This window comes from Egretta garzetta, unplaced genomic scaffold (genome assembly GCF_000687185.1).
Source record: "Egretta garzetta isolate BGI_Z169 unplaced genomic scaffold, ASM68718v1 scaffold345, whole genome shotgun sequence".
NCBI classification, from domain to species: Eukaryota; Metazoa; Chordata; class Aves; order Pelecaniformes; family Ardeidae; genus Egretta; species Egretta garzetta.
Window position 1 is genome coordinate 379,134 of NW_009259692.1, and position 10,458 is coordinate 389,591.

Here is a 10,458-nt window from a genome sequence, read left to right on the forward strand (position 1 = left end):
CGGGCATAACTTGCTGTTGACTAGCCTGCTTTGTATTTTAAAGAAAAAGAGTCTACAAAGGTTCACTATCTGTGCAGGGAGTACCGTGGAATTTGTTATTATTTCCATCATACTTCAAACAAAGACTTGCATACATTAGGCAGAATCTCTCCCACACAGCAACTGGTCGAAGAATCAAATGCAACCTCACCATTACTGGATGTGCTTGAAAAAACAAAACCAAACAACCCCAAACAACGCAGCCAGAATGGTGCATATATGTATATAACCACAGTGACAGAAAGAAGCTGGCCTACTCCAGAATGGGTAAGAGATCTAGAATAAGAGGCCTGGCCTCTACCAACTCCTGAAAGTACAACCTGAAGTAATGATCAATTCCAGATTCACACCACTCCAAAATTCAGCCTTGGCCATAGGTCTGACAAGACCCCACAGCATCATCGGGTCTCTTTTTATGTCCTACGTAGCACATGTAGATTCTCAAGACTACAAACCACATACACTTTTCGTATACCACTGCTTCGGTGACCAGCAGTCGCTGCTGTCAAAACTCCAATATTTGCTACAAGTAGTGAAGAGTTATAATTATAGGCATCTACTGGGTTTGGCTGGGATGGAGTTAATTTTCTTCATAGCTGGTACAGTGCTGTGTTTTAGATTTGTGACCAAAACAAGGCTGACAAACTGTTTTAACTATCGCTGGACAGTGTTTGCACAGTGTCAAGGCCTTCTCTGTTTCTCTCTTGTCTCCCTCAGTGAATAGACTGGGGGATGCACAAGAGGTTGGGAGGGGACACAACCGGGCAGGTGACTAAACAAAAAGATATGCCATGCCATATAACATCATGCTCAGCAATCACAAGGTAAAAGGGTTTTTTTAAGGAGGTTACCCATCTTTTGCTCAGGAACTGGCTGGGCATTGGTTCACCTGCAGGAGGTGATGAGCGATTGCATTTGCATCACTTGTTTTGTTTTCTTTCTTTCTTCTTCTATTTCTCCTTTGCTTATTAAACAATTTTTATCCCAACCCACAAATTCTCTGGCTTTTTGTCTTCTTTTCTTCTTTCCCATCTCACTGGGGGTAGGAGGGGAAGTGAGCAAGCAGCTGTGTAGTGCTCAGCTGCCTACCAGGCTTAACCTACAAGAAGGCAGAACGTGACAGCTTCACTCCAGCTGTTAATGGATAAAATCCATTGAATCATGAGCTTTGGTCATCTTTAACTTGACGTCCAACCCCTGGAACAGAGCCGAGTTGCAGTGGAAGGACCACCTGAACTTCACACCCAAGTACAGCCCAGGCTGCGGTCCTGAGCTGAAGAATTAGGAGCGCTACGCTCACAGCTGTGTGCACCTCGTGCGCCGTTAGTCACAAACCTGGCCTACCATTCTTCACTCAGAGCTCTCTTAAAGCTGTTACGAATTCCTCAAAGCTTCAAAAGGTACTAAAAACCAAACCCCCAACCACTCCACATGAAATCTGAGCCTTTACCTAAGCAAGACGTGCTTGTGGTATGAGTTAATTCCAGTTGATATGCAGGGTGGCTTCAGGTTGGAGCTACACCAGCCTTTCCTGCAGCCGCCTCCGCGCTGGGAGCAGCCCATGGTGGCAAGAATAATCCTAGCTGGCTTAACCATGAAAAAGCCACAAGTCTCCTTAGGAACTCCAGGGAACTGAAGTAACAGAACCCAGATCCTATCGGAATTTGTAGAAAGTGAACAAGGGCTGAAGAAAAAGCAAACACAGTAACATGCAGCAAATACATCAGCGTTCTAACCATATCTAACCACAGAAAGTGCTCCTTTTAACACAAGTATTTTCAGCTTCCCATCCCTGCAAAATAATACATAGCAAACATCATAATTTCATCATGATTTTGGTTATGTCAGATTGTATCAGGCCATTTTCCAGTAAAACGGAAAGACCTAGGGGCTACATCGTCACAAGAATTACTTAAATTGGTTTTTTAGTTGAAAGACCTAGGGGCTACATAGGGTGACTGGTCGTCACAAGAATTACTTAAATTGGTTTTTTAGTCCCTCTGCTATAGCAGGTACTAGCAAACACTTCCCTATTACAGTTATTCATCAATTTTTTTATTCTTCATTATGAACTTCGTTCTTTTAAATATTTCCTCCCCTCCTTCCTTTCCCTGAGCATAGTGACACAATTTTATGAGTACCAGATTTATTCCTCATCTTCCACCCAAAAAAGCAGACCAAAATTGCCTACAAGACCATATATAGAACCTGCAAAAGTAAACATTCTTGTGGATTTGGTGCAGTTGTCTGCTCCTACACCAAGCAGGTATTCACCCAGGTAACCAGAAATCAGGATGAAAACCAAAGCAGCCGTGGAATTACATGCAACTTCCCTAGCACTAGTGGTGGTTTTATTTAACTTTCATTAGTGGTGACTTCACTCTCATATGAACTGAATGAAAATAACTGAAATCCTCCCCACCCTCAGAAATTGTTGAAGAAACACAAAGTGTATCATGAGGTCTACTGTGACTGTTCTTGCACTCTAAGGGCTCCAATACAAATCTTCTTTCCTTCTTCCTCCCATTTTTAAGTGGCAAATGGGTACCTAGTGTTGCTTCTCTCTCTGACAATAGGGCCTTCTCCTTGCTGGAATGAGAAGGCATGCAGAATTTAATTTTATCATCATCCAAGTCACCATTAAACTCTATGGGATAATTCTGGGCTCTTCAGGGCAGCAATAATAGGGTTGCAAGCACTGTCTTGGGAGTAGCCTCAGGCACCAACTCCACTCATTGTAGAAGCCTTAAGTTTAAGAACTCTTTCCTTCATGCAAAACACTGAACATCAGCTCCTTGGGACCACGCCTGCTCACATGCACGCTGCAACCCATCTGGTCAGGTTTGAACACCACCACATTGAGGATTCAATTTAAGATTAAGACCTGACCATCGCACAGTTGCTGCAAGAACCTTTAAATGCCTCAGATAAAAAAAAAGTTCAGACACAAAAGAAATGCTCAGAAAGCAGGGTAAAAACTGACTTTTGAGGGTTGGTTTGGGGTTTTTTGGTTTGGTTTCTTTTTCTTTTTAAACTCAATTATACAAATCTGGATCAATGCTTCCTTTTCAAGGAGTCTTGCTGATCTTTAAGTAACTGCTTCAGAGCCTCACAGTCCTCTTACAGAGCAACTGCAACATTGAAGTAGTGCTGTCTGATAATAGACTATAAAAAGACAATGCTGAGAGCAAATGCAAATTATATCGGTACTTCACTTCATATGAGCTATTAGAAAGGAAAAAATTGACCACATTAAACGTAGCATTCTCAAAACACTATTTTAGCCTAGTGATTTGGCCACCCAGTGCTTCAGCACATCAAACATTGTTCATGTAACTGGATTCTTCCTATTATCCTTTCTGTGTTCCAAGAGCATTTGCTTCCTACTGTAAGGGGAAGTTTCCCCATTTTATTGGCATTTTAATTGAGAACTCACAATAATCCTCACTAGCACTTTGCACTTTGAAATTTGTTTTAAAAAAAAATAATATATATATATATACACACAGCTGAAACAGGTACAGTAACTGACTGGGCTCTCACCTTAACTAGCCCCACATTTTGTTTCTGGTGGAACGCTGCCCATTCATTGGTGACCCCATGACATGGGATAAGTGGAGACCATCAGTTTGTCACCAACACCAGCAGCAGGTTCAAAAAAAAAAAAAACAAAACCAAAACAAAAACCAAAACCTGCCAAACCCCAAAAAAACCCAAATGAAGAAAAAAAAAACCCCAACCCTATCTATCTTGTCTTTCTACAGTCCCCCTTCATGTCCTACTGTCCTCTACCCACATACCCAACTCCTCCCTTCCCAATCTTCGTCTCCTTCTCCTGTCAAGCACTCAAACAAAACTGCAGTCATTGACTGAAAACATATTTAATTGCTTATTGCTCAAATTTAGTTTTCCCCAAACAAATCCCTCTGTGCCTACCAGAACTGATGAAGCCTTGTTCCAGAGAGAAAAAACAGTGTAATATCCCTAACCACCACTGCTACTGAATTAGGCAGAAAGTTGTGACAGACTCATCTGGCAACATCTAGTTTAACATTTGTAAGCTAAACAGACTAATGATTTGATAATTACACAGTTACACTCTTACAAATACATCTTATGCATTTGTTTCTCCAGGTAGCAGCTGAGAAACAAGATGCTTAAGACGACTGGAGGCAGCAGCAAAGTTACGGCTTAACGTGTTTATTCAAAAATCCATTAAAAGAATCCATCATTCTCATTTCTCCCTCTTCACTTCAAACCCCACTACAGAGCAGTGCCCCTGCACCCCTAGGAGACACTCAGGGCAAAGAGATGCTCTTTGGAACACTTCAGAGAATGACTCTTTAAACACAGCAACGATCTCCACGCTGCCTGGAGGATAAATGACGCCGTTCTGCTGCAAGAGGTCAGCAAAGCAGGAAAGAAACATCACCCTAAAACCAGGCAGGAGGTACAGATCTTTATATTTAGCTCTCTTGTATATAATCAGTCTGAGAACGCAGGCAGCAACTTCCCCCCCCCCCCCCTTTTTTAACATCAGCGTTCGTTAAGTGCTCTAAAATCTACCCCATTTGTCCTGAAGCGTGCAGAGCGTGGCAGGTTACACTGTTTATTTCAGGGCAGATTAAAGCCGCTTGAGCAAAGTGCAGGTTTACAAGATGCAGCTTTTTGTGGAAGAAGGGAGACACTATCGTGCATACGCGGTGAGGAAAGAATGTGTTTAGCAAAACACTCCAACTATTTGCCATGGTGGACTTTTTAACTCGTATCTGAGCTGTCCAACCATAGCACCTAAACACCTTTCAACAAAAGGAAAAAGTAATAATAATAATGAATTATTTTTCAGTATACTGAATTTTACTTCCAAAAGTAACAAGTCACAGAGATCTAAATACAGATACAGACAAAAGACCACAACAAAACTGTTTCCTGCTTATTATCTCAAGGGTGGGGGTCACGGGGATGGAGCCAGACTCTTCCCAGTGGTGCCCAGCACCAGGACAAGGGGCAATGGGCACAATCTGAAGCAGAAGAGGTTCCAGTTGAACGGGATGAAGAAATTCTTGACTGTGAGGGCGCCCGAGCCCTGGCCCAGGCTGCCCAGGGGGGCTGTGGAGTCTCCTTCTCTGGATATACTCAACCCCCGCCTGGACGCTGTCCTGTGCCCCCTGCTCTGGGTGAGCCTGCTTGGGCAGGGGGGTGGCACTGGGTGAGCTCCAGAGGGCCCTGCCATCCTCTGCCATTATCACAGAATCATCCAGGTTGGAAAAGACCTTTAAGGTTATCAAGTCCAAATGTTCCCCTAACCCTGCCATCCCACCTCTAAACCCTGTCCCTAAGCACCTCGTCTGCCCGGCTTTTAAATACCTCCAGGGATGGGGACTCGACCACCTCCCTGGGCAGCCCATTCCAGAGAACTGGGATTCTGTGATTGTTACAGGATCCTGTTGGGCTTAAAAAGAGTAGCTCAGTTTTGAATATTGCATGTATGACTGCCTCCAAAAGCTTCGGGCAGTCCTGCAGGAGCCAGCTCCCTGTAACTGCACAGCTTTATGCATTTGAGAAACAATCAACCTGTATAGTTAAAAGTTTTACATTTATAAGCTACACATCTTTAAAACAAGACAGTAACTACAGGGTGCAATGCTACATTTCCATTTAGATAACCATTACTGGAGCTCAGTAATAATCCCCAAACGGCACACAGAAGACAGTAATGCACAATTATGCTTTCTGGGCAACTTAATGGATGTTCTTGAAAGAAATATTAAGGGAGTAAAAGGTTTCTAATGTGAAGTGCTCAAAACATTTTTGAAGCTATGTGGTTCTGTGTGCCAAAAGCCAAGTAAAAAAAAAAAATCCAGAATGAAAAGAATTAAAGGGAATATGAGCAGGGCTAAAAGCAGAAGAGTGTGTACAGAGTTTTAGAGAGTCCATGGAGAACGGAGATTAACAGACATTTTTACAAAGCAATTATCACTTAGCATCAAAGCACAGTTCTGAAGTCTTAACAGCCACAAGTTTGTTCTTATCCTCCCACCTAAGCATAGCCACAGGCATCAGAGTTTCTTGTTGCAGTACCAAGGGCTTTGATGCTTCCAGTTTTGTTTTTATTTATGTCACTAGGTATCAGACAACAACAGTAAGTTCAAAGCAGTGCAGCTGATGCACTGGGATGGTGACAACATTTATGTTTCTTAGCTTCTGGAGATCCCTCCGTATCCTAGATTAACCCATGAGAGAGTGTAATCTCCTGCGCAGATCCTATACAACATTCCCACAGCCCCCAAGGGCTCTTTCCCACGTGTTTGGATATCAAGCCCAGCCTTTTTCAAACACGGACAGAAAACTAACAGCTGCTGTGGCAATAAGGTGGTTTATGATATTTCCTTCTTAGAATACATATGATTTAGAAGGCACTTCAACAAGAATGGGCTTCCTAGCCTCAAAGAGCAGAAGTAACTTCTCCCAGTTAAGTAGGGAATTACCTACATGAATAAGGAGAGAATATTTGTATTTAAACATTGGTAACAATCAGGCATCCATATTCAGCAACCACCCCATGTCACAAGCGAGACCTCTGCAAAACCAGAAATCCGCCAGAATCAGCTTTACGAGGACTGTTGGCCAATTAACACAAAGTGGAGTGTTTTATATAAAAGCTGCAAAACAAGGAAAAGGTTTTCACACAACAGAAACGTGAAGCCTAAGGGCACAACTTAACAGACAACTGAGCCAATCTAATTGTGGCATTAGAAGAGCAAGCTTGTTTGCTCTCAACCTCATCAGACCCTTCCTTGGTTTATTTAATGCCTTAAGAGCAGAAAACTCCCCAGCTTTTTGCTAAGGTGGGTTGTGGGGGTTTTTTTGTCATGTTGGTGAATTAATTTAGCTCAGAGACAAGCTCTGGGGCTTGCAAGTTAAATGATGGAAGAAGGTGGAGAAGAGGAATTCAGCTGACCTATATTATAAGAAACTGCAGTGAGTGACTGAGCCAACCCCAAACTCACCCACGTGCCCCATACACTTTTTCCACTTTCAGTAGCTCTACCAGCTGATTTGTTCACCTGGATCTCAGAGAGATTTAACAGACACTAGGAGGGGTGTTCCCCAAAGGAGGAATGAACGAGCTATGAGCTATGCCAACCCTTTCAGTACATATCATGCAAGACACATAGCGGAGTTCCCAGGAGCAGGGGTGTTCCTTCCCATGAACCGCACTGATCAATTGGGAGGCCATCAACAGCAGACAGCAAATTTGCACACAAAGAAAACACTCCTTCAACAAGCACTGTACGTGGAGAGTTTTTCATGTTCACCATGAAATAATTCCCTGAGTGTCCTGGTTTCAGCTGGGACAGTTAATTTTCTTCCTAGTAGCTGGTATGGTGCTGTGTTTTGGATTTAGTACGAGAAGAATGTTGATAACACATGGATGGTTTAGTTGTTGCTGGGTAGTGCTTAGGCTGGCCATGGACTTCTCAGCTCTCAGCTCTGCCAGGGGCACAAGGAGCTGGGAGGGGACACAGCCAGGACAGCCAACCCCAGCTGGCCCAAGGGCTATTCCATACCACATGACGTCATGCTCAGTGTATAAGCTGGGGGAAGAAGGAAGGGGGCGCGTTCAGATTGATGGCGTTTGTCTTCCCAAGTCACCATTACATGTGGTGGAGCCCTGCTGTCCTGGAGATGGCTGAACACCTGCCTGCCCGTGGGAAGTGGTGAATGAATTCCTTGCTTTGCTTGTGCGTGTGGCTTTTGATTTACCTATTAAACTGTTTTTATCTCAACCCATGAGTTTTCTCAGTTTTACTCCTGATTCTCTCCCCCACCCCACTGTGGGGGGAGCGAGCAAGCGGCTGCGTGGTGCTTAGTCACCAGCCGGGTTAAACCATGACACTGAGACTAAACTGTCAACCACCATCTTAATCCAGAATTTCAGTCTTTTCAACTCTTCAGACCTACATTATAGAGTGCTCTGATTTTAAATACAGAAACCATGACCTCAATTCAATATTCTGCTGAAAGCTTGTATAGCAAAGACCCACTAGATTCAACAGGCTCACTGCAGATCACGTTACTATAGGCTTCATTAGTCAAAGGCTCAGGTACATCTGCTACTGTTACAGGACAACTGAGAGGTAGCAATGCCGCGAAGGAATGGTTAGAATGAGAGGGGCATGAAATGAAAAGCGAGGACTCGGATACCAAAGCAAGATCTAAGTGCAGACTGTACTTGGATCTGTAAGATCACACCCCTCTTCAGGTGTTCCCAGATGAGGGCTCAGATCTGAGAGCACCGTGCTTCACTAGCCAAGCTGTTCCTTCTTCCTATATAAATTCAGAGTTTAGAAGCAAATGTGGACAAGACCTCCCCCTGGGCAGGGGGAGGGGGTGAAAAAAAAGTCCTATTAATGTATCTCAAGGAGGAAGACAAAGCTATTTTCTGAACGTGCCCAACAGCACTAAGACAAGAGTAAGCCACTGATGGCGAGTACAGCTGGAGCACAGCAAACACATAACAGCTCACTGTGAGAGCTGTCAGCTTTGTTCCCCAGAATAACCCCATCCATCCATCACCAGTGTGTCACGGTAGTACAAGCGCATCAGAGCACTCCCCTCTGCCTCAGGCTGAGGTACTATCTAAAACCACACCGACATGTGCAAGTACAAGAGATGTAGAAGTATTGCAAAATATGAGGTAGTCAAAGAAATTTGTTAGCTGGGCTAACAGAAACATACTAGCAGCATACAGTAAATTTGCTTCTTGCTGCTGCAGCAGGACCGCTTCAGCACTCTGGCCAGCCTGTTCAAAGCTTGCTCAAGCATGTTAACACTATGCCACTGCACAAACATACTAAATGACTTGCTTACAGAAAGGCAGTATGCTGCAAAGCACGAAGCTGAAGCCAAGATCTCCACGTATCCACCAGCGGAGCATCTCACCTGCTGTCCTTCCACACCGATGTGCTCACCTTTTCCAAACTGATGGATCAAACTGACTCCACGCCAGTCCCCAACCTGTTCTTATATCTTATTAATTTGTGGGGCCTATGCTGGCACTACCGGTCCACTTGAAACATTAGCAGAGGTGACAAAATGCACAGGGCATGTGCGGAATAAGGAAGGGATGATGCAGGAAATGATGGAGAAAAGAAAACAAATGGGTTGATGCAGAAATAAAATAGAAGTTAACTGGCAAACAGACCATTCCGTAACTAAAGATCACTGGCAAGGAATCAGTGAGGAGATGGGTGCAGAAGAGGGAAAGATTAGACTGTAGTGTTAAAATGTTACACCAATAATACTCAAGAAGAGACACTACCCTCCAAGTTGCCTAATAAACAGTTAAGAACTTTAAGTGACACTTCAACATTTTAAGAACACAAAGCACCCGAACTTAAAATACAAAAGCTATGCACTGTCCAATGCAACAGCCAAAAATACTGGAGCACTGGGTCCAGTTCTGGGCTCCCCAGGTCAAGGAGAATGAGGAACTCCTAGAAAGAGTCCAGAGGAGGGCAAGAAAGATGAGGAGGGGACTGGAGCACCTCTCCTACAAAGAAAGGTTGAGGGAGCTGGGCTTGTTCAGCCTGGAGAAGAGAAGGCTGAGAGGGGATCTCATCAACACCTACAAATATCTCAAGGGTGGGGGTCACGAGGACAGAGCCAGACTCTTCCCAGTGGTGCCCAGCACCAGGACAAGGGGCCATGGGCACAAACTGAAGCACAAGAGGTTCCAGTTGAACGGGAGGAAGAACTTCTTGACTTGGAGGGTGCCCGAGCCCTGGCCCAGGCTGCCAGGGGGGCTGTGGAGTCTCCTTCTCTGGAGATCTTCAACCCCCGCCTGGACGCTGTCCTGTGCCCCCTGCTCTGGGTGAGCCTGCTTGAGCAGGGGGGTGGGCTGGGTGAGCTCCGGAGGGCCCTGCCAGCCCCCACCATCCTGGGATTCTGTGGAAGTCTACTCTCTCCTGTACCAGGATTATGTGCCTAGTTTGTCACACCCTTAAAAAATTATCCCACAAAGCTTATTAGCATTATAAGCAAAGAGAATGCAAGATTCAGGCCAGGCTACAGGGTCAGGTTCAGCCCAAATCCCCTTTCTCTTCTGCTATCTCTGAGCAGAGTTTGCCAGGCGGGATGGACCCGTAGCCGACCCTGCTGCCGGGATCCCAGCCCCAGCCCCCGGCCTGCACACCCTTCCCGAAGGGCTGCCAGGAGGAGGCTGCTGGCCCGAGGCTTTAAGAACTACGAGGAATATGGTGTTAAATACGGAAAGAAGAACTAAAAGAAAAAAAAAAAAAACCAAAAAAACAACAACCCCAAATACATATATATATAAATACCGCTAAAACGCGGAGGGCACACAGCACAGACGGGGCGCAGCCCGGGGCACGAACGATGCTGTCCTCTTCCCAC

The 10,458-nt window shown here is 44.8% G+C and overlaps 1 protein-coding gene across 1 annotated transcript in view; it reads left to right on the top strand.

The window, feature by feature from the left end:
* The first annotated feature begins 8,698 nt into the window (after positions 1-8,698).
* The window catches only part of LSM7 (LSM7 homolog, U6 small nuclear RNA and mRNA degradation associated), an 8,538-nt gene continuing 6,778 nt past the window's right edge, over positions 8,699-10,458 (top strand). The window contains exon 1 of the mRNA XM_009638888.2: positions 8,699-8,740. Within this exon, the coding sequence (XP_009637183.1) occupies positions 8,699-8,740 (42 nt within the window). The remainder of the gene's footprint in view (positions 8,741-10,458) is intronic.